At 42.4% G+C, this 25,046-nt stretch overlaps 1 protein-coding gene across 2 annotated transcripts in view; it reads right to left on the minus strand.

The window, feature by feature from the left end:
* Positions 1-25,046, minus strand: part of TUT7 (terminal uridylyl transferase 7) — a 3,176,298-nt gene that overhangs the window by 531,121 nt on the left and 2,620,131 nt on the right. For both annotated transcript variants that reach the window (XM_044064191.1, XM_044064190.1), the window contains exons 20-21: positions 712-825; positions 538-615 (exon numbers count right to left, since the gene is read on the minus strand). In XM_044064191.1, coding sequence (XP_043920126.1) covers positions 538-615; positions 712-825 — 192 coding nt within the window. The remainder of the gene's footprint in view (positions 1-537; positions 616-711; positions 826-25,046) is intronic.

Consider the following 25,046-nt stretch of genomic DNA (forward strand, 5'->3'; position numbering starts at 1 on the left):
AGATTTCAAGAAAGAAAACAAGGATATAAACTGTAGCAGTTTAAGTGTTTCATGGATTTCAGAGCTCTAACACACTTAAGTGTTGCCTCACAGACAGAGGCCAGAAATAAAGACTACTTTTCATCCTGTAATAGCTTTTAAAAGCTATTATTACTCTTCATGCTGTCAAACACAAAAGTGAGGCAGTGTTTTACAGCTTGCAAATCCATTTTACTCTCTCACTGATGTTCTGCGGTGTCCACTGTTATTGCTCTAGCATGATACTATTACAGCTTAACAAAACCTTTTTAAGTCATTTTCTTACATCAGACAGGAACTTAAGTAGTCTTTTTCTTGAATAGGAAGCACAATAGTGCAGCTCCATGACTACAAGTATATAAATGTCCAGTATTGCCGAATAGATTTGTAGATAAATGTCCAGTACTGCTGAATACATTTGACTCCTTATATACTATGATGTTATAATTCATGTGAACTTAGCAGTACTTAAGCTTTTAAGAAATTTAAAAGTATAATGAAAAAGCATATCAAACTTACCAACTTTTCCAAGTCAGAGAAAAAATATACATTCCAGTTGTCGACATGCCCAGCTGGCGTTCTTCGATCACCATATATCTGAAATTAATTTGAACGTCTTATTGTTCTAATACAACAAACCCGGAAATTACAAGCATGCTACTCTATTAACATTTTGGAATAATTCTGCCTTACTTCCTGAAGAACAGGAATGATGGATGGAATTCTTTGTTGTAAGAAGTAAAGCATCATAAGTGTATAGGCATACGATGATAAGCTGCCTCTGGAAGCATCACCAATGTCACATATCTGGTAGAACAAGGAAAAAACAAAGTTAGTGTTTCTGTAAATAAATTCTAGTAAAACATTTCTTTTTTTATGTTAATTTCAGCATATTTTACTACTTTTACTACACACACACTGCTAGTAGTCTCTAGGGAAATTCTGAAGAATGGTTTAAGATAAGAGGAGTCAGCAGTTGTGACCCCCAACATTAGGAGCATGCTTTTTTTCAACAGTTTTGGCCAAATTCCTTCTGTTTTCTCAGCTTGGTCACATGTACCCCAGTAAGTATCAAAAGCATAACCCATTTGTTAAGTATACCAGCTATTATCTTCTCACCTATTACCCAAGACAATCAAATGTCAAAACTGCTGTTCACACTCTTCTCTACACAAGTGGTCTTCTGGCACAAACAACTTGGGACTCAACAGTCATCCACTGACAAACATCAATACAACGGATACCCTGTAACACTAGCACTTCAAAGACATTTCAATCAGCTGGTACAATGTGCAGGGGTGCCCTGGGTATGATCTTACTAGCTGCACCCAAAAGAGGAAATGTCAATTCTATTTAATTGACTTCTGTGTTCATTAAAACTATAACCATTACAATTAGTGAGAGCGCAGAAATGGGGGAGGGGTTAAGAACATTTCTCATTACTTCAAGGTTGTGTGGTCTTCTAAGTTAGTGTATTTACAGAAGTGGTTGTGTGGGGGCATAGCCCCCATTGGTGGCCTTTGCAAAACCACCCTTATTTTGTAATACTGTTAAAGTTAACAATAGTCCACTTAACATTTTCAATGCTGTCATTGCCTGTATGTTAATGAGTGCATATATCACATCTGTGAACCATCATGTACTATCAAAGTGTGCCTTGATGTGTCCCACTACTACTGTGGGTGGAATGCGACCAATACTAAGGATGTGTTCAACAACAGTAGTGGGGGGGCATGCAACATATGCTAAGAATGGATGTTACACAATTCATCAACTTACACATATGAACAGTTATGCAACAAAATAGTGTTTACAAATGGCATACTACTTGCTTTGTCTGTATGTATTTACTTAAGTCTCCTCCAGGTTTATGAATGCCAATGACTGCCCGCATATCAATCAGAGGATATCAAACAAAAGAAAAAAGGACTCAAACCACCCAGTATTCTAATGGTTAACATATCAAACAGCATAATGTATAGTCATGGAGTCACACATTATGTGAGTAATTCACCAAACAATTCAGCTTTATGAGCATTCTATATCACAGCAATTCTCTGTTGGACAACATCTCATCAGTGCTGTTATGCTGCTTCTTTACAGTTCACTATGGAGCCAGCAAAATGCCAGACTTAACAAACATTCGTAAACATCATATTTGGGCATCACGTTATGTCAACCCTGGCTCCATGAAAAGCAGAGATGCAGCCCTTACCGACACAAAGGTAACAATGATTCAATTATTGGCCAAGCCACTGGAGAAGCCAGGCATGGAGGAGGCAAGAATGAAGAGGAGCATCTCCCCCCGTGATGAGGATTGTTGCGTGTACTTGTAAACACGCATAACTGATGCAATTTCCACTGGTGAAGAACAGGGAAATCACCACAGCTCTGGTAGAGTGAGCCCTTTATTGAAGAGGAAAGACATCTGCCATGAAAAGAATAACAAAAATAAATGGCTTTAGAAATCCAGGAAGACATGGTCTGCTTAGAAACAGCTAGAACCAAATACTTGGGATGAAAAGAAACAGAAAGCTGCTCTGATTTGTGAATAACTTTAATTTTGTACAAATAATATAGGAGCTGTCTTATCATCCCCATGGTGTGAAGAGCCTTCTCAATGTCAAGACTGTGGAGAAGGAAAAAAGGAAGCAAATGAATAGACTGATTAAGGGATGACTCACTGACTACCTTGGGCACAAAAGGAGGATTAGTATGAAGAGACACCCTGTCCCTATGGAAAATTAGGAAAGGAGGAACAGCATTGAGAGCCTGAAGTTTTGAAACCCTCTTGGCCGAAGTGAGAGCCAAAACCATCTTCCAAGTAACAATGTCATAAGGAGCTGAAGCAGTAGGCTCAAAAGCAACCTAAGGCAATTTTTCAAGAACAAAACTTGAGCTCCCAAGAAGGCAGAACAGGCTTCCTGGGAGGTCTGACATGAAGGACGCCCTTTAAGAAACTGCTTGATCTCAAATATAGAGGTCAGAGGAGAATTAATGGGCAGACAAGTATAAATTACTGATAGGTGAACTTTAACTGAAGAAGATGCCAACCCAGCATGGAGCAGATCACATAAATACGAGAAAACCAGAGGAACATCCAGAGATAGAGGGATTCAGGTGGGTAGAGAGGCACCAGACAGAAAATCTCTTCCATTTGGACAATTATTATTTCCTGGTAGTGGACTTCCTGACCTCCTGCAGTACCCAAACCACATCCTCACAAAAAAGTATCTGAAAGGTATCAAAGCCCTACTACCCACAGCATCAGCTGATGGGTGGAGAAGTGAGGATGGATAAGACACCCCTTGTTTTGTGTCAGAATGCCCACCCAGTGAGGTACTTTATTGTGATTGACCCTGGGTGAGTGAGAAAGAAGGGAGAAACAATGTTGCCTGGGCCATAAGAGAGTCACCAACAAGATTTTGGGAGAGCCTTGCCTGATCTTTTGCAAGACTCTTGGAAGCACAGGAAGGGGGAGGGAAGGGAAGGGAAGGCATACAGAAACATCCCACTCCAGGAAAAGGCAGGGCATCCGCTTCCCAAGTCAGAGGACTTGGGACTCTAGAACAGAATAAAAGAAACTGTCGGTTTAGAGGGGAGGCAAAAAGATCCACCTGAGGAGTATCCCACCAATGGTCAGTGTCTAGGAATACATCCCTGTGAAGCATCCATCCATGAGCTTGTGTGCTGGACTTGCTCAGAGAGTCTGCCACAAGACTGTGCTCTGATGGAATGCAGACAGCCTGACGTATTACTTGATACTGGACAGCTAGATCCCAGACCTGATGAGCAAGTCTGCAAAGAAGGTAGGACCTTGTACCCCTTGCTTGATGACATACCACATCACTATGGTATTGTCTGTGAAACCTTTGAGGGGCCCAGGATTAAAGAGGGTATGAAAAGCTTGAAGAGCTAGAAGCAGAAACATCATCTTCTTTATGCTGATGTGGTCTGACCTCTTATAAAGAGGACCCTGAACTTTGAGAGGGCCGAAGGAAGCTTCCCACTCCATGTCTAAGGCGGGACTGGAGATGGGAAAAGAAGCCCTGGGTTGAGAGAAAGTTGATGAATCAACAGCTGAAGCTCGAGCTTGAGACAAGGAAGGAAGGGAACTATGAAGTCCAGGGGGTGACAATGGTGAAGTCAAACTGACTTGTGGTACCACTGAAGCTTTCTTGTATGGAGCCTGGTCAGAGAAAGTATGGGAATGGTAGAAGCCAGGAACCAGAGAACCCTAAAAAACTCCTGGTACACGATTCTCCAGAGGAAGAAGGGACTGGAAAAAGGCAATAAGAGACAGAGCCCTGATGGCAGGCAGACATGCAACCATGGGAATGGTCTGGATCCTGCAACTAAGAAATATAATCCTAAGGAGGAGTCAGAGCTGATTTTAGAAAGTTTATGGCGAACCTCAGATATTGCAACATGGAAATAGTAAACTGGAGATACTGAAGCAGAGCCTTGGGAGAGGAAGCTTGAAAGAGCAGATCATCCAGATAAGGAAAGATCTGAACTCCTCTCATTCTACAAAAAGCAATGGCAGGAGTTATGCATTTAGTGAATACCCTTGGGGCAGTAGAGAGGCCAAAGGGCAAAGCAGAGAACTGAACATGCAAGGAAGAAACATAAAAATGTAAAAATTTCCTAAAAAGGGGAAGGATGGAGATATGGAGGCAGACATCCTTGAGGTCCAGAGAGACCAAAAAACCCTGGGGAAGAAGAGGAGGAAATAAGGTCTGAAGAGAGAACACCTGAAAAGAAGGAATTTTGAGAAAGTTGTTGAGCTGAGATAGATCCAGAATTGGTCTCCAGGTGCCCCTCCTTCCTGGGAACCAGAAACATTCTGGAATAAAACCCCTTCTCCACCTGGGCTGGGGGTACAATCTGAATGTTGCCCTGGGCCAAAAGAGAATACAATACCTCTGGGGAAAAAGAAGGCTGTTCCTGAGGAGGTTGAGGGATGCCCAAAAAGGGAGGAACGAATTTCAAAACCTTGAAATAATCCAGGTGGATAAAAGACAGAACCCAAGAGTCTGTTGTGATTCTCGATCTATTTAAAAGGGACAGGGAAAGATAAATGGATAAAGGAAGCAGACCAAGGGAAACAGGAAGCAAACTGTCAAATAGAACCCGGCTTGTCCTGAAAAGAAGGTTTCTGGGAGGTAGGAGTTTGAGTGGATTTAGCAGGAGGCACACTTCTATAACCATTTTTCCCTTTAGGGGAGGCTGAGACTACCTACAAACAAAAACAGATTTGGAAGGCAATTCCTGTGAAACTTATTCCAAAACTTTTTTCCTCTTTTTTAGCTTGCGGCATTTGGTCGATAATTTTGGAATATTTATTGAAACTGATTGACTTACCAACTTGGTACTTGTTTTTCTCTACTCCTCTGCAACGTAGGCATAGGAGAAACAAAAATATGTTTCAACTCTTGTAAAGTTCAGCAGCAGAACCAAAAAGATTTTTATTGTCCAAATGAGCATCCAACAATTTGGCCTTAATGTCATTATGGAGGGTCTGAAAATGAAGCCATGACTAATGCCTCATAACAGAACCAAATGTAACAGGCATGGAGGTAGCATCAGTTGCAACATAACTGCAATTAATAGCATAGTGCACAACTTCAGAAGGGGAACCCAACATGGAAAGGGAAAAGGACTTCCCCCTCAGATTCAGGAATATCAGAAATAACCTGAGAAACCAGAGAAAGAACATACTAGTCATATAAATCTGGTAGTTAATGGTCCTACAGGATAGGACGGCAGCAGTATATACCTTCTCGCCCTGCCTCTCCATGGTCCTACTATCCTTATCAGAAGAAAGTAACTTGGAAGAGGGCAAGAGCTTAGAGGGCTTGTTTGAACAGACATACTACAGAAGGATCAGCAGAAGGGCATTTACACAAAAATCTACATTCATCAGACACCTTGTAAAACCTGTCAGGTTTCTTGGGGACTGGAGACTGAGAATCAGGGGCTAAAAAGGTATCCAGGAGGGCAGACAAAACTGGAGGAACAGCAGAAGGCTCATAATTCTCTTCTGTACCTCAGAAACTTGAGAGTAATCCCACTTAAAGAATAATATTATCATATGGAAAATAGTGCCTCCAAAGGAGAGTTCCTTTAATGGGAAATCTGGGAATCTGGACTAATAAAATCTTCTTCCTATAAACCACAGTCCAAGGAAAAAGGAATCTGAGAAGAGTAGGCTAAAGACTCTTCCCCCTGAATCCTGATCCTCATCAAAAGAATTCAACTACCTAGGTCCTTTAACAGGAGTAGAAAACCCGGGAGGGGTAGATACAGACACCCCTCGAAGAGGCTTTAAAGCCATTAAAGCATTAAATAACCCCTGACTAAAATCCTGCCATTCACTTTGGGAATTCTTAACAGCAGGGGAAATATGCTTGGTTTTCAGTTTCTTTTTCTGTGGGACGTCCGCACAAACCACCCTTGGATATTCTGACCTTTGGCAGAACTCAATAAGCGTAGTCTGAATCTCCTAATTCATTAAGATCTGTGGAATCCCCGTTCCTTCGGATACAGCTGAGGTTCCCCCTCAATGTCTGAAGCAGACATCTGCAAAGTGTCCAAGGACTTGAGAGAATTCGGATTCATGCTGTCTTCCGACGGGGTCACAGCAGAGGAGCCCGAAGCAGCGACTGGGTGAGCCTCCAGGCTTTCACTAGCCTCAACATAGTTGTGCAGGGGAGGATGGACAGTAGCTGTATCAGACCTGAGTTTTTCGCCTTTTTCTTGGCCGTGTGACCCTCAGGATGGGAAGACTCCACCATAGCACCTTCAGGCAACAACTTAATTTATTTATTTATTTTACATTTGCTGACCGGGAGAGTCCAACTGGATTACAAGTCCATTTTCAGTGGAGGCCCAGAGAGAAAAGCTCCAAGAGAACAATTCTTTTACAAAACATAGTTTTAAGGACAGACTTTTGACATATGATATCCACAGAAGAGACTTTGACATACATATTAACTAACAGATAGGACACATTCGTTCTCTACAATATAAAATTAAATTTTAGAAGATATTCCTAAGTTTAGGATTCCTGTGATAGATTTACTATCAGAGTAAAAGCAGAGAGATGTAGAATAAGGTTCCAAGAGAGCAGATGATGCTCGCTATAGCTGAGAAGGATAACAAACTGATTTACTCTATGTCTTCGTCTGGTTTTAGTTGAGAAGGATAACAAATTGATTTACAATATGTCTTCTCCTGGTTTTAGTTGCTTATGGAAAGCACAACACCGTCGGAGTAGTTTTCTCCAACTCCTAGAGAGATGGGATGAGCAGTAGATTAATGGGTCTATATTATAACTTCGAAGATGTAAAACTTTGAATGTTACAATATCAAACCCACTACATCGAAGGATGAAAATAGCAAAGCCCTGGAACATCGAAATCTCACCTAGGGCAAGATTTTGGTGGGCCGTTCCTTGGCTTCACTATTTCCTCCACTGTGGTGCGAGTTATGGACCTTAGGGTTAGGGTGTGGGTTAAGGTAAGTGGACAGTTAGTAATGTATGTATGGTGTAGTGTAGAGATGGATATTGTTAAATGTACGTGTGTGTATTTAGTTTGTGTATAGTTTCGTAGGGTATGTGTGCGATAGTTATGGACCTTAGGGTTTGGGTGCGGATTAAGATAAGTGGATAGTTAGTAATGTATGTATGGTTTAGTGTAGGGTTGGGTTTTGTTAACTGTATGTGTGTGGTTTATTTATTTTGGTGTGCTTGTGTTGTATGTTTCTCGGAACAGCGAATTTTTTCCCTGGGAAAAATTTGCTATTCTGAGTGTTCGATGCTATCATAATTCGAAATTCCAAGTTTGAACTTATGGTGTTCGATATTTTGGAATTTCGAATAAATGATATAGACCCAGATTAACAGTGCTAAGTGGGTACAGTATTATGATTGGTTGGCTTAGCAGAGTTACTTAAGTTAGGTGAAGTGTTCTAATGAGACATTAGCCACGGGGGATACAGGAGCACAGTCGATTATTCAAAAAGTGAGTTTTAACAAGTTTCTTGAACTGTGATGGGGATTTATTGTCAGTTATGTGGGCAGGAAGGGAGTTCCAGGTTTTTGCTATACAGTGGCTGTAGACAGACTTACCAGCTTCATTGTTATATTTCGTTACTTTGAGGAGGTTTTGTGTGCTAGACCTCAAGGGCCTGGCGGTTGTATATGGTTGCAAAAGATTTTGTAGGGCTGGGGTGTTATCAGAGTTATGTATTATTTTGTGGGCTAGTGATAGTTGATTGAGATGAAGTAGTAGTGGTAGTTCTAGCCAAGTGAGTTTTTTTAGGCATTCACAGTGATGTGTTCTGATGGGAGAGGTTGTAGCAAATTTGGTTAACTTATTATAACAACTATCGAGTTTGTTTTGGTCAGATTTGCAGAGATTTGTAAGCACGGGGGAGGCATAAAATAGGGTGGATAGTAGGTGAGTCCTCACTGTTGTAGTTTTGTAGTGGTCAATGAGGAATTTTTTATTGCGATACAGTAGGCCAAGTTTTTTATGTACTTTTTTTATGGTAATAGAAATATGTAGGTCAAATCTAAGGTGATTATTTCAACCCCTACGAGTTTGGTATGATTTGTGAGGATGATTGTGGTCTTGCTAAAGGAGGAGATGAAGAAGAAAGAATCAGTGGGAGGTGTGGCTCTGTGGGAGCTAAAGAGTATTAGCGTTCAGAATGAGCCTTTGGTTAGTAATCCAAGTTTCTGCTAGGGAAAAGCATTCTTGTGTTAGGGAGTAAAGGATGTCAATTGATTTGGCTGCGCATATTATGGTGGTATCATCTGCATATTGCACTACTGAGGCTTTAGGAATACTGTTTGGGAGCTGATTGGTGAAGAGGGTAAAAGAAGTGGCCCCAGCATGGAGCCTTGGGGTACTCCTAGGGAGACTGGTAGGGAGAGGGAGAGTTGGTTTTGCCACATAACAGCTTGTTTCTTTCCCTCTAAATAGTTTTTGAACCAGGAGATGGCAGGGGTGGTAAGGTTTAGAGTTGCTAGTGAAAGGAGGAGTTTATTGTACTTAACCATATCAAATATTTTGGACAAGTCAAGGAATGTGGCAGATACAAGGAGTCTGCCGTTTCTGTGAGTATTGACAAAGTACAGTTGTGTACACTTACCATAAATGTAGATGTTCGAGTGTCTTCACTGTTGCAGTCATGACTGTAGGGTTCTCCCCTGCCGGCAGGCAGTCCTCGGTCGGCCAGAATCCCAAAGTCTGGGTCTGGCGTCGGCTGTTCAGCCATGCCCCCTGACGTCAGAGCGCCAGGAGTACAAAGCTGACAGCCAACGCCATGTTCACCAGTTTTTCTTGCCCCAGATGTCAGGAGTTCCAAAATGAATAAGATCCCATACCCTTTGCAAATACACCTCAGAAGAAGGGTGGAAAAAGGAACCACACAAAAGAAAAAATAAGAGGGGACAGGAGGGAGGGAAACCCAGACTGCAACAGTGAAGGCACTCAAACATCTACATTTATGGTAAGTGTACACAACTGTACTATGTTCATCGTGTTTCACTGTTGCAGTCATGACTATAGGGTTGAATCCCAAAGCAGAATAAAAGGGAGGTGGTCATAAAGTAGAGGGTGCAGCTAAAAGGCCCTGCAAGACTGCAGAAGCAAAGTCTGCCCTAGACTTAGAGTAAAGAGGTAGATTGTAGTGCTTAGAAAAAGTATGCACTGAACTCCAAGTTGCAGCTTCCAAAATGTCCGTGGTAGGAACTCCTCTGAGGAAGGCAGATAAAGTGGCAGCAGCTCTGGTAGAGTGAGTCCTTATAGTCCCTGGGATTTGCTTTCCATGGTGTGAGTAGCAAAATCTGATTCCATGAGCAATCCATTTGGAAATGGTCTGTTTTGAAATAGCTTTACCTTGGGAACTTGAAGCATAAGAAACAAACAATTGCTCTGATTTCCTGATGTCCTTGGTTCTGTCCAGGTAAAAACGTAGTTGTCTGTGTACATCCAAGGAATGCAAGATCCTTTCCCCCTTATTTTAATGAGTGGGGAAAAAAGTTGGCAAGTGAATAGTTTGATTTAAAGCCACTTTGGAAATCACCTTAGGCATGAAAGTAGGATTAGTCCTTAAAGACACCCTGTCTTGATGAAAAATAATATAAGGTTCCACAGCCATGAGAGCTTGCAAGTCCGAAACTCTCCTGGCAGAGGTCAGAGCTAAAAGGATAGCTGTCTTCCAAGATAAAAACTTGATGTCAGATTTGGCAGCAGGCTCAAAAGGAGGTAAGGTGAGTTTTTCCAAAACATAGCTGAGATCCCAAGCGGGAATGGGAGGATATCTAGGGGGCCTTAAGTTCTTAGCTCCTCTGAGAAACTGTCTCATGAGCTGGTGGGAAAAGACTGGAGAGTCTGTATTATAATGAGCAGAAATAGCAGAGGCATGTATATTTATGGAAGAGAAAGAGAGACCCTTATGTAAGAGGTCTGTCAGGTAAAGTAAAATCAGAGGAATGTTAGGAATAAGAGGATCAGAATCCTGAGCCTGCATCCAGGAACAAAATCTTTTCCATTTCCCTGCATAAGATTTTCTAGTGCTAGGACGTCTGGCTTCTAAAATGACATCCATAACCTGCTTGGGTAGGAGAGAATGAATCAAAGACCCTGGATTAACCAGGCCGCCAGGCTGAGAGTTTGGACATGGGAGTGCAGAACCTGACCCTGGTGTTGGGACAGAAGGTTCGGAGTCTGTGGTAAAACCCAAGGGGGCTCCAGACAAAGGTTTTTCAGCGTTGGGTACCAAAACTGTCGAGGCCAATTTGGGGCCACAAGATTATCATCTTGGGCTTGTCCTGTTTGATCTTTAATAATACCCGTGGAAGAGGCGGAAAGGCATACCCCGAGAGGTTTCTCCAACTGAATGATAGTGCATCCACTTTCCAAGCTAGTTCGTGGAATGTCCTGTTGCAAAAAATCTGTAGTTGATGATTGAGATGGGATGCAAAGAGGTCTATGTGAGGACATCCCCAGACTGCTGTAATCATCTTGAATATTTCGGTGTCCAGCATCCATTCATGTGGGTCCGACAGGTTTCTGCTCAGACTGTCTGCCAGGAAGTTTTGCTTCCCTGGTAGAAACTGAGCTTGAAGGTCCAGTTTGCAAGCTAGAGCTGTGTTCCAAAGATTCATGGCTAGTCTGCAAAGGGTATAGGAATGAGATCCCCCTTGCTTGCTTATGTACCACATAACTGTGGTGTTGTCTGTCCGTATCAGTAGTTGTCCGGGTTGTAGAAGATTCCTGAAGGCCAACAGAGCTTTCTGAATGGCTAACATTTCCTTTAAATTGATATGCAGGTGCTTCTGATCCTTTGTCCAAAGGCCCTGCAGACAGTTGCCCTGAAAATGGGCTCCCCATGCATAATCTGAGGCATCCGTGGTTAGTATCTGAGTGGCAGGAGGCAGACAGAAGGGTTTTCCTTTGTTTAGAGTACATGCCTTGGACCACCAAAGGAATTCCTTTTGAAGACAAGGCAGGACGGGGATCTGTATGTCTAAACTGTGGCAATGCTGAGACCATACACTTTTTAGGTACCACTGTATTTTCCTCATATGTAGTCTGGCACATGGTACGAGAAGGATTTAGGAGGCCATGTAACCCAAAGCCTGCAGGAATCTCCTTGCAGATAGCTGAGTTAGTGTTGCCAAGGTTTTGAAAGTTGAAGCCAGCTGTAGTTGTTTTTCGTGTGTCAGAAATGCCATCTGGGTTGTTGTGTTTAGAGAAGCACCCAGAAAAATTATCTGTTGTGAGGGTGTCAAATTTGACTTTTTTATGTTTACAGTGAATCCCAGGAACTTGAGAAGATTCTGAACAAACTCTAGATGCTGGAGTAAGACATCCTTGCTGTCTGCCTGAATAAGACAGTCGTCCAGATAAGGGTAAATCTGAATTCCCTTGAGTCTGCAATAAGCTACTACTGGAGCCATGCATTTGGTGAAGACCCTGGGCGCAGTAGACAATCCAAAGGGCAGTGCAGAGAATTGATAGTGCCTCGATCCGGTCTTGAACCGGAGGTATTTTCTGCATTCCTGCCTGATGGGAATTTGTAAATATGCCTCCTTTAAATCCAAAGTTACCATCCATGCATTTTTGGTCAGAATTGGAAGTAGCTGCTGTAGAGTAAGCATTTTGAATTTTGGTATCTCGAGAAAAGTGTTCAGGACTGACAGATCCAGAATGGGTCTCCATGAATTTTGCTTCCTGGGGACTAGAAAGAGCCTTGAGTAAAAACCTTGTCCCATCTCAGACAGTGGAACTAGTTCTATGGCTTTCATAGCCAAGAGAGCTTCCACCTGGTTTAAGGCCTCTAACCATTGATGTTTTGGAAGGTCTGGCCATCCGCTTGGTCTTGGTAGGGTATGAAAATGGAATTTGTAACCTCTTGAAACCACATCCAGAACCCACTTGTCTTGGGTTATACGAGTCCAACTTAGGTGAAAAAGAGAAAGTTTTCCTCCGAGAGGGGCTTCCAGGCAAGAAGTTCCTGCAGCCCAACAGAGGGAGTCATTGAGTCTGTTTTCTATGAGCTTGCGACCTGTCCTCTCCTCCCCTAGGGGTGGAGGCAGTCCACTGTCTTGGTCTATAAGAGACTTGCGTTTGAGGCCTTCCTCGGGAGTGTCTGTATCTACCCCTCTGAGGCCTGTCTGAATTGGGAAAGGACCAATTTTTTGTAGGCCAATTCCTACTAAATCTGGGTGGCTGTACTTGTAAGAAATCTTTAACTGTTTGCATGGATTTTGCCTTGTCCTCCATCTTCTTAATCACCTCTTCAGCTTTACATCCAAACAAAACATTATGCTGAACAGGAGCATCCAATAATTCAGCTTTTACTTGATCTGGCAAATTTTGTTCCTTTAACCATGCATGCCTTCTAATGACTGTGCCAGAGGCAGCAGCCCTACAAGAAGCCTCCAAGGCATCAAATCCACAGTGTAAACCATGCTTTCCAACTTGTTCAGTAGCATGCATTAAGTCATGTAATTCCTTATCATCTGCACAGGCAGAAATGGAAGTCAGCTTTTGTTTTAAAACAGACAGGAGAAATTGCTGGTATTTCAGCATATGAAACTGACAGTTTAAAGCCCTAATAGATAAAGTAGCAGAAGTGTACACTTTTTGCCCCATCTTTCTAAAGATCTGGAATCCTTCTCAGTGGGAATGGGGTTTTTAGCAGAAGCAGCCTTAACCCCCTTAGGACACTGAGAAATGGCTTCAGGGTCAGCAGTAGAATTCTTGTATAAAAACTGGCGGGAATCCGGAACCCTATAATATCTGTCTGGCTTAACAGGAGCTGGAGGAAAAGAGTCACGAGTTAAGTTAGCCTCCGAAAAAGCATCATCCACAATATCCAAAATAGGAGGAATAGCCAAGGGGCTATGTTGGGGAAGAAGAAGAAAATCCCTTAGTCTTTTCTTAGATTCCGAGTACTCCTGTCCTTCCCAGTGAAAATGTTCCGTCATTTCATGCAAAGTTTCTCCAAAAGAGAAATCCTCAGGGGGAGAAGCTGAAGGAATGGATTCCTCAGCATCAGAATCCTCATAAGGAGGGAAAGAATATTCCTGGTCAGAAGAAGAAACTGAAGAAACAGAAGCCTGATCAGAGGATGTCATAATAAACTTCCTGCCTTGGCCTTTTATCTGGAGGGGGATGTGAACCCCTAATCATAGTCAGTAAGTCCTCCGCCATCTTAAGTAACTGTTTCTGAGACTTGGGTGCCAGATCAGAAGAGGCCTGGGCTGCAGTCTTTGATTTGGAAGGAGTCTTTGTCTTTGTCTTTGGCTTTACCTTTATTAGAAGCTGAGTAGACCTGAAAACCCCTTCGGAAGCTGGTATCTGCACAGCGGCTCCGGACCCATCTGAAGGAGCATTGTCCGAAGGTCCTGCAACAGAAATATTCAAAGGCCTAGTTGGCTCCTCGTGGGAGTCCGTTTCGGCCATCGGTTCCGAAATGGCCGACGACAGGGGCTGCAAAAGCTCCTCACTGACGACGGCCGAACCTGAAGCTGGCTCTGCTTGTACAACATCGTCTGATTTGGACCTCGGAGGCCTGTCTTTATCCTTGTGTTGTTTGTGAACTCCGGTAGCCGGAACCGTATCCGATGACATTTTATAATTAAAACACCTTCCGAAGTAATGAAATGCAAAATCGTACCTTTGTTTAATCGTACGTTGATTGAATCTAGCACAAAACCGACAACTAGCTACGTTGTGGTCAGGGCCTAAGTAAGGAATACAGTAAGAATGAAAATCCTTATGAGGTATTTGCTTCCCACATGAAATACAATTATTAACTTTTTCTGACATCGGACTGGAGCAAGAAAAAAAGTTTCCCCAACGGGGTACTTAGCTTTTGAGTAGGAGAAGAAAGTCTTCGGACTGAAGTACGTTTATGAAAAATTGTCAGGAGTCAGCCGACCGGCACTCGCGAACTGCTATCACTGCACGGCAAGAAAGACTGGAGAACATGGCGTCGGCTGTCAGCTTTGTACTCCTGGCGCTCTGACGTCAGGGGGCATGGCTGAACAGCCGATGCCGGACCCAGACTTTGGGATTCTGGCCGACCGAGGACTGCCTGCCGGCAGGGGAGAACCCTACAGTCATGACTGCAACAGTGAAACACGATGAACATCATTGGTGAATTCTGTTAGTGCGGTCGTGGTGAAGGGTCTACAGCCATGTTGTTGTGTTGCTATTAGATTATTTTCTAGGAGATATTTCATTAGTTGCTTGTGTATTACCCTCTCTAAAATTTTACATAAAGGGGGTAGTATGGCTATTGGGCAGTAGTTATTGAGTTCCAGAGAGGTTCCCCCTTTATGCAGAGGGATGATATGTGATATTTTCCATTGCTTGGGTACTATACACTCGGAGAAGGACCTGTTAATTAGGATGGAGACAGGATATGATATGGCTTCTGCAGCCAGATGGAGGTATTCAGCACGTAATTTATCTGCGGCTAGAGATGTTGGTTTGAGCTTGCAAAGTAGCTTTTCAATGGATTTGGTTGGTTCTGGGTGGAAGCTGAACTTGGGGCAATTGTTAGTTGGGGTGGGTTTGCAGAGGTGGGGATGTTGTCATAGGGATGGTTGTTTGCAAGTGTCCGGATAGTTTCTGTGAAGTATTTATTAAATTGAGCGGGGATGTCTTCTTGGTTATCTATTTTTGGGGTTGGGGTAGTTGTTTTACCTGGTTGTAGAATAGAGTTAATTGCTACCCAAAATGTTTGTGGGTTGTTCCTGTGCTTATCCTGTAACTTTTGGTAGTAAGTTGTTTTGTCTGTTTTGGTGAGTTTTTTGGCTTTGTTACATAGTTCAACGTATATTTGTTTGTTCAATTGGGATTTACTGTTGAGGTGGTTGGTCAAGGCCTTGTTTCTTTTTTCTGAGGAGGGATTTCGTGTCTGGGGTTAACCAGGGGGCATATTTAGTTTTAATTCTTGTTGTTCCGGAGGGGGCATGATGGTTAAGGGTGTTTAAGAAGGTAGTATTGAAATACAGTACAGCTTCATGAAGAGGTAGGTTTTTTAGGGGAGTCCAGTTGCACGTTGTTAGGTCGTTTATGAAGCTGGAGCGGTTAAAGTGTTTTTTGTTTCTAATTAGGCGCGTAGATATCTGGGTCAGTTGGGGTGATTTTGATCTGAGTAAGAATGTGGCTTGGTGGTCACTCAGGGTGTCTGGTAGACACCCTGCTAGGGATATCAGTGATGGGTGGGATACAAGTATCCAATCTAGAGTGGATTGGTGTTTGGTTCTCTTGTTCTTGTGGGGGAGTTGGGTTAGGCCATGTAGGTTAATATGGGAGAGTGGGTTATGACTGGAACAGTTTTGCCAGTCAGTATTAAGGTCTCCTAATACAATACTATGCTTACCTGGGGAGGGAGTTAGATATCCATTCTAGGAGTTTTTCTGTAATGCGGATATTGTTGCCTGGAGGGATGTAGCATCCTATGATGTTGATGTGTTTACTATCATTAAGTTTTAGTTTTGTTAGAGTGAGTTCAACTTTATCGAGGTCTGGGGTTATGTCTACTTTCTCAAGGATGAGGTGAGATTTATACACTAGAACCAAACACCAATCCACTCTAGATATAGCAACCCCCCCCCCTTCTTACCTATTCTATCACTGTGAATTATACTGTAACCTGGTGGAGTGATTTCATTGTTGTGGTTGCCTGGTTTAAGCCAAGTCTCTGTTAGTATGACTATCTCAGGTTGATAAAAGGAGTAGTGCATGAAGGTCATGGACTTTGTTTAGTATATATCTGACATTTAAATTTAAAATGAGGAGCGTGGATTTGTCTTGGTGGAGTAAGCTATCATTCAGGTTGAGGGTTGGGGCTCCTAGATTTTGTGGCCCTAGTTTGGGTGTATATCACCACAGCTAATGAGTTGGGTTCCGAGGTAAAAATAGAGTTTGAGTAGTTTGTTTAGGGTCTTAAAGTTCTTTATAGTTGTTTGGGACTGGTAGTGTGATGGCTGTAATCTGTGTGCATAGTGGTGAATAAAGAAGGTTTGGTAGTGATATGGGACTAGTTGAGTAAAAGGGTATGTTGTGATAATGTTAGTGGAAGTAGTTTTTCTTGGTATGTGGATAAAATTAAATTAACTAAAACTTAAGGCATTGGTTTATATGGTAAATACACAGGAATGAGAGATGACTATATAGGATCTTAGGGACAAAAACTTGGTAGACAGAAAACTGCTTATAGTCATAAGAAGCACTCAAACAAAACAGGCACTGGTCATGATAATCTTTATGGGGAATCTCTCTCTCTCACACTGGTATGTTCCCTTTTTGGATGACACAAAACCAATCAATACTAAATAAAAAGAAGATAAGGAGAAACTCCAATGGGCAATTACCTGAAAAATGGCTCAGTAAGCAGTACAGAAAAAGGCTTTCGGACTGACTTTGCAATGATGACAATGGACCGGCAGCAAAGAATTTCTGAAGTGTGTGCACCTGTACATCACCTTTATACCCTACATCTTGCACGGGAAGCATACATGTGAGGTATGGCACCTGTAAATACTAAAGGCTTTAGTATACTAGCCAGACACTGGCTATCCTTCGCAGGAGATCCCTTACATAAGGAATACTGCAACACTGATATGGAAGGACATCATATATGAGAATACAGGTATGGAAGATGTGAATTCAGTATTAGTAACTCAAGACAGAATTTATGTATTAATTCTCCAAGGTACAATAACTGGGTTAGACTGGAGAGAAATTACATATCACAAGAAAATGTGTATTTTATAGAAATCTTCGACAGACATTCCAAAACAATTTCTGATCATACACCAGTAAAAACTAAGAAAGCGATGCAGGGTAATGGAAGCAAAAAATGAGATCAGCACTTTCCTACTTACCTGCTAAAACAAGAAGAATTTAAGGATTGGCTAGTGAAAATGATTTGAGTGTTGTTATGGAAGACTGCAACTTCTTCAGAATTAATAACTAGTGGGGGATAAAAAGAAAATGGAGTTTAAAAATGTGGTAGAAATAAGACAGAAAAACACAAAAGAAGTAATAAGACTTACTTAAGAGGAATTGACAAAGGTTGAATTATTACAGAATAAGGACAATAACTCAGAAGGAGAAAACTGCAAAGTGCTAAAGGGAAAATAACTGTGTATATAAATAATATGCATGAATTTATAAAAGTTGCTGTTGAGCAACTCTTATGATAATTCCCGACAAAAAGACTTTCAGTGCTACTAGAAAGTAGAAAGTGTTGTCACCAAATTGGGAAGCCTATGACAAGAAAAATAAGCAGAAATCTTATGGAGATATTAGAGAAATGTTATAAAAATGTGTATAAAGTAGGGAAATGTGGAAACAAAGAAGAGGTACAAACGGAAATAATCATGGAAGACTCAATTAATTATCCCACGGTCAGAGCCAGAGGAAGGCTCAACAACTAATGGCTAAGGCAGGTAAAGATGAAATAAAAACAGTGATGTATAATCAACAGGGAAGTCTCCAGGAAAATACAGTATTCTGGTGGAAGTTGTGAGGGAATAAAGTGATAATGTTCTGGAAGGCTTTAACAATACTTTAAATATAGGGGGAAGAGTATCATAATCTTGGGAGAAAACTGTTGGCTGTACCACTCAAGGAGGGTAAAGACCCTTCAACCCCAGCTTCATATAGACCCATTTCACTTTTAAGTTGTGACTATCAAGTGTTAATACCCAATACGCAGTTTGCAGATATTTTGTTTGTACTTGATAAATCCAGAAAATTATTTCTTCTGGTGTTGTGGAACATTCTGAGACAGTTTCAAGTCTTTTCAGGAAATGAAATTAATGAAGATAATACAAAGGCTATAACACTAAACTATGCACCCACACATGAATTGGTTCAGAAAAAAAAATTTATGGGGACATGATAAGATGCAGTACTTAGGTGCACGGATGAAAAATGAATTCCGTTATGTCAGCAAATGATATGTGGGAAGAGACTAAACAAAAGGTAATACAAAAACTGAAAAACTGGAAGCTCTTGATTATGGTTATGGATAGCAAGATACAAGCAGTGAAATGTTTTTAGCCTCTTTAGTTCCATAGACAAGTCAGGCAAATTTTTATAAATCAGAGGAGAAGCTGTGGATGCTAATTAATAAACAGTTGAAGCAATTTACTTAGGAGTGGAAGAGGGCAAGAGTTAAGTGAGATAAGTTAATTCTCCATGTAGAACAAGGTGAATTAGGACTGCCTGATTTGAAGTATACTTTAGAGCTGTGCAGTTAACACAACATGACACAAGCAGAAGGTTATAAATCAAAGTAAGAAGAGACGGTAATGAAAATGGGGAAATTAGGAGACAGTAAGATTTTGGATGCGGGTCCTCATGGGAATAACAACCATACTGAATATTACATTCAGAAAATATTCTAATAGCTAAGGAAGCAGAGAAATGAGATTTCACCAATAGGGATAACTGCAAGTAGGGATACAGGAAATAGGCAAAGAGGGGGCTGGAATTTACTTGAGAAAGTTAGCACAAGAACTGAGGGAAAAGTACTATAATGAGATGAGGTCAAGTAGAAGTTTGGACTTCAGGTTAAAGATTACATTCCTTACTAGGGACTGATAGAGTACAGGCAAAGAGAAAGAGGTAAGTGAAAGACCATTGAGTCTAGAACAGAAGCTGCTGTTTAAGAAGGGCATATAAAATATCGCATGACAACTATGAGAATCAGTAAGAGGAAGATAGAATACATTGGGAAGAGAGCCTGGAAAGGCAGTTTACAAATGAACAATGGAAAACAGTTGTATGGTTCCCAAGTATGCAACAAAATCCAAAAGGTTTATGTATTTTGCTTTGAAGTATTTGCTTAAGTATTTGTACATCTCAAGCAGACTTCAGATAATTTCACCTCAGGTATGCAGCAAATACTGGAGGTGAATCTGAAAGACAGAGTGGTAACTGGGAACAAATGCTTTGAGAATGTAACAAGTCTGCAAATTAAAAAAAATCCCTACAGAGTACTCTATCAGAAACGTTTGGGGGTCAAATCTCTACAACTAAAAAATAATTCTTTTGAGCTTGGGCATATGATATGAAATGTCTAGACATGGTAACAACACATGCAGAACAATGTTCATGAAGAGTGAGGTTTAAGGGAAGGCAGGAATTGAGCAATGTATGCAATGTTGGGGTGAATGATGAGTGTTTTAAAATACAACATATATGTATACTGCATAAAAACAAGGATGAAAAATGTAACTCTGGTTTATTTTACATTAATGTGTGCCTATGTCATTGTTTAAAACATGACTTAATAAAGCTATTTAAAAAAAATTCACTGCCTGCCCCCCCCCCCCCCCCCATGCAAACTCTACAGGAGAAGAAACTTTCAGAGTATCACCACCTATTCACAGTGTTGGACTTCAATCAGGTCTGTGACTGTTGGGCCACTGCAACTACCTAAATGGAAGACTTAGTTGGCAAAGCTGGAGGAAGAAATGTGTCTGTTGCTTGGGGGTTCTCTCCAGTTTGTGAAATGTTTTCTTCATTGCAGCTGGTGTGGCCTGAAAGAAAATACACAGATCACAGTGAGAAAACAATGAGAGTTCCTCCACCTTCTTTGGAGATTCTCAATCAAGTCCTGAAGACACTGCGCAAAGAACCCTCTGCTGAAAAAAACAAAATAGTCTGCTGAAGACCATTTTAAAAGGGGAGAGCCAGAACCATTTTGTCTTACAAAGGTATGCACCTGAGCTTGCACATCCACTGGCCAGTCCAATAGGTGACTAGACTAAGGACAAGTGAGTAAGACAGTTCATTGATCTAAGCCTCAAAGTGGTCAAGAACAGTGTGTAGCTCACCACAAAAAAAATGTAGGCTCATCAGGTGACAAAGTGGTAATATACTGTCATCTCTGGCTGCATGAAGGACTGAAAAGACCACAGAGTCAGCTTTACAGTTGTAAGAAATTATCTCACTCCTCTTAGCTGAGAGCTTGTAGAGAACACCCACTCAATTGGAACCAAAGACACAGACAACCAAATACTCCCAGAAAGGAAAAACATCATTCCCTAAACTGATTCTTCTCTTATTTTGTCTCAGGATACTCAGAATGTAAGATGATCACAGGCCACTTCATACGTGTATTCATAAACATGAGGATTTTGCCAAAGGAGAAGCAACTGGTGTTTTGGAGGGGAGAGTTAGAGGGAGGAGAGATTTTGCTGTCCTTACCCACTCAGAGTTAAAGAGCCTCTGGCTCCACTGAGTTATCATTACCAAAACAGTCGTAACATTTGGGTTATCTGCTGGCAGGTTGCCCTCAGTCTACCTGATTAACAAAGTCTTGGGTCCTGCGTCGGTTGTTGTCTATCTTCCATGACGTCAGGGGTACAAAACATGCAGACGACACCATTACATCAATTTTTCTTGCCCCAGATGTCAGGTGCTCCCATAATGGGAATAAATTAAACATAAAAGCACAAAGACATACCTCCAACAAAAAAAGCAAATACACCAAAAAGGCTTTTAAGCACAGTAAAGGAAAGTAGAGGTATAGCCAAAAGAGTTTAGGGGGATGGAGGAAGGGTAAACAGGACTGCAACAGTGAATACACTCAAACATCTACATTTATGGTACGTGTACACAATTGTACTATGTTCTTCGTGTTTCACTGTTGCAGTCACTACATTTGGGTAGATTCCCAAAGCTATAGTTGGGAGGAGGAATTTAGATAGCATTAGGTTCAGCTATAAGGCTCTGCAAGACTGCAGTGGCAAAACCAGCTCTGGATTTAGAGAAATTGGCAAATGATAATGCTTGGTGAAAGTATGTGCAGAACTCCAGGTTGCAGCTTCTACGATGTCCCTGGTAGGGAGGCCTCTGAGAAAGGCTGTAGAGGTAGATGCAGCCCTGATGGAGTGAGTTCTGATTCCCTGGGGGATAAGCTTTCCATGATGCTTATAGCAGAAATGAATGCAATGGCTTATAGGTTCATACTAGGCTATCTGCCCTAGGGCATTTATAAGCCTAGCCAGAGTGTGCTTGGCTTTCGCCACCCATTTTAAATTAATTTTTCTATGCCTTTTTTTTGAAGTTAGTATACTGTGCCTCTAACAGTGACACAGAAGTGATAGCCGGGGTAATCCTACGATCTCCCATCCACTCATCAAGATTTCTCTTGAAGAGAGTCAATGTGGGACTCTGCCTAACCTGGACTGGGATTTTATTCCAGAGTGAAGGGAGCCTCTGGGTTATGAATCTGTCCCTCCAGCATGTCCTATTTATTTCAGTGCTGAGGTTCAAATCTCTCGAGTGCGTAGCTCGATGGGATTTGGATTTTCTGAGGTGCAGCATGTCCATTATTTCCGGGTTGGACATGGCTTTATGCGTCAGGCACAGATCGCCTCTGAGCAGGCGGTATGCCACTGAGTAAAGCTGGAGTTTCTTTAACCGGGCAGCATATGGCATCTGTTTGAGCCCTTTGATCCTCTTGGTGAGGTACTTTTGGCGTCTTTCCAGTTGCTGCAGGGGTCTGGTAAGGTACATCCCAAAAGGGGCATTGTACTCAATTATGGGCCTGATGAGGGATGAGTAAAGAGGCACGATGACTTCCCCTGATCTAGATGTGAATCCCTTCATGATTAGGTGGACTATATAAAATGTTTTTCTAACCACTTTGGCCACGTGGTTGTCAAATGAGAGATAGCTATCAACTTGGGTCCCCAGGTCCCTAATGACTTCTTCTGTACTTAATGGATTACCACCTATGTGGTAATTTGTGGGCACTTTGTTTTTGCCAAAGGGGATGACTATACACTTTTTGGTGTTTAGCTTGAGGCATGGCTCTGGCACCAGTTGTCTGTTTCTATGAGGCCCTTTTTGAGGATGCTTGTGTCGGCTGGAGAGTTGATTATGGCGCCCAGTTTGCAGTCATCTGCAAACTTGGTCAGCCGCAGTCCTTCCGTGTTGGCCTGTACCGCCGAGAAATATATACCGAACAAGAGAGGTCCCAGGACTGAGCCTTGTGGGACGCCACTTGTAACTGGTTTGGAGTCTGACATGGCCCCAGCAATTCTAACCATGTGGGTTCTGTCCTTCAGCCAGTTTGCAACCCATCTAGTGACATAGGGGTTTATATTTAAGCTGGTGAGCTTATCTATAATGCCTGAGTGGGGTATTGTATCGAAGGCTTTTGCGAGGTCCAGGTAGGCTGTGTGGACCACCTTCCCCTCGTCAATGGCCTTGGTGACTGTTTCAAAGAAATCGACCAGGTTTAAGAGGCAGGATCTGCCCTTAACAAAGCCAAACTGGGTAGGATCCAGTGTCTGTAGGTCCCCAATATCTTTATTTATGAGGTCCATAATGAGCCTTTCCATAGCTTTACAGACCAAGCTAGTCAGGCTTATGGGGCGATAGTTTCCAGGATCCGTTGAGGCACCACCTTTGTGGAGAGGGACCACTGTTGCTGTACGCCACTCTTTGGGTACATATCCTGTAGTAAGGCTAAGATTGAACAGTAGTTTTATGTTTGGGTTTAGCTCTTCTTGGAGTTCATGTAGGATGCAGCCCGGGACACCATCTGGTCCCATTGATGCTGTGTTTTTTGCTTTGGAGAGGGCGGCTCTTACCTGAGCATCTGAGATGTCAGGGGGGCAGCACTCTGTTGGAATAGATATCTGCCCATTTGGTGGGGGGGGGGGGAGAAGTTTGCACTGAACCTGGCAGCTAGGATGTTGGCAATGTCTGTGGGCTTGGTGTATTTTTTGTCATATTGGACTAATTCTGAGCATATCTGGGAATTCCTACCCAGGTTCCTAACATAACTAAAGAAAGCCTTGTGATTATCCTTAGTGTCCTGTGCAATTTTTCTCTCGAAGTTGGCCTTAGATGATTTTATGAGTGCCCGTAGTTTTTTGCTAATACTGATCAGAGATGCTTTCCCTTTTTGGGATTTTGCTCTATCATATAGTAGCTTCCTCCTTCTATTGTATAGTTTGTTTATGGCTGGGGTCCACCAGACAGGACATTTGCCTTTGGAGGATTGGGTCTTGGTTTTATTTGGGATTGCATGATCCATGCATTCCTGAAGGTGTTCATAGAATGCGTTTATAAAGGATTCTGCGGTCTGGGCCGTACTTTCCACAGGCCCAGGGGCTTTGAAGGATTCCGCCTCAGTTTTGAGGTGTGTGAAATTTGCTTTACAGAAGTTTTTCACTGTGGTTTTCTGGGCAGGGGGTGGGGTCGGGATGTGAATATCCAGTGAGATTAGTTTATGGTCTGATCTTACCAGTGAGGGATACACTTCTAGTCTGGAGCATAGTGTCCCCATGTTGGTGATGATCAGGTCCAGTATGTTTTCCCCTCTTGTGGGAGTGGTAACAAATTGTTCCATAGCATTTGAGTTTGTAAATTCTAGGAACCTTTGGGCTAGGGTGTTGGGAGCTAGAGTAATGCTCCCAGTCTATGTTTGGGTAGTTGAAGTCGCCCAATATAATGGTGCTTGGAGAGACCTTCATATTTTCCAGTATTCTCAGGAAGGCCGAGTGGGGTTCCTGTGTTTGGGAGGGTGGTCTGTAGCAGGCTATAAACTGGAAGGAAATTTTACCCGCTGTTAGTTGCACATAGATAGTCTCTGATGCTTCGTACTGTGCCACCAACCTGGAGGTGTGGGTATCTTTGACGAATATTGATACTCCCCCTCCTTTTGTGGTTCGGTCCAAGTTTTGGGGCCGAAAAGCATGGTATGAGTTATAACCTGGTAGTGCTGGGGTGCTCTCGGGAGCCTTGAACCAGGTTTCTGTTACTGCACAGATATCGATGTTCTCCATGCTAAGGAGAGTTTCGAGTGCGTGCATCTTGAGGTTTAGACTTCTGGCATTGAGTAGCATTACTCTTAGTTTCTTATCCCTTGGGATACCTATGGAGATGGGTTTGTCTTTTGAGCCTTGCCTAAAAAAGGCACTATGGGGGTAGCAAGAGCCTTTGCCAATATCCGAAAGCCCAGGGGTGACAGGTGCAAGCCGTCCTTAGCGAAGCATCGTGGCTTGTCAAGCATGTCATCCCAGGCTGACAGGCATTGGATCCCCTTTGAATGACACCAATACTTAAGCCAATTGTTGAAACTGATCATCTTGTCTTCATATTGTGGCATCATTCTTGGTGAGGGTAAGATGCTACTCAAGGTCAGGGTCATACCGGCCTGGGCTACATGCTCAGAGAGCTCCTCTATGTCTCTTTTCATGTAGTCCAGGGAGGTGCCTCAGGTCATTTACACCAGCATGGACAATGACTGAGTCATATTTGTACTTGCCTTGGAGTGACCTGAGTGCTTGTGTTATGTGGCGGATCCTAGCGCCTGACAGGCAGCTCACCGTGACCTTCTCCTTGTTCAACCTGGTGAGCGGGACGTCAGTGTGCCTGACGATAGAATCACCTATTACAAGTGTATCAGGTGTGTTGTTTAGCCTTAAGGGCTGTGACTGTTCGGCACACTGGCTT

Source organism: Protopterus annectens, chromosome 2.part2 (genome assembly GCF_019279795.1).
Source record: "Protopterus annectens isolate FY-2018-M chromosome 2.part2, PAN1.0, whole genome shotgun sequence".
Lineage (NCBI taxonomy): Eukaryota > Metazoa > Chordata > Ceratodontiformes > Protopteridae > Protopterus > Protopterus annectens.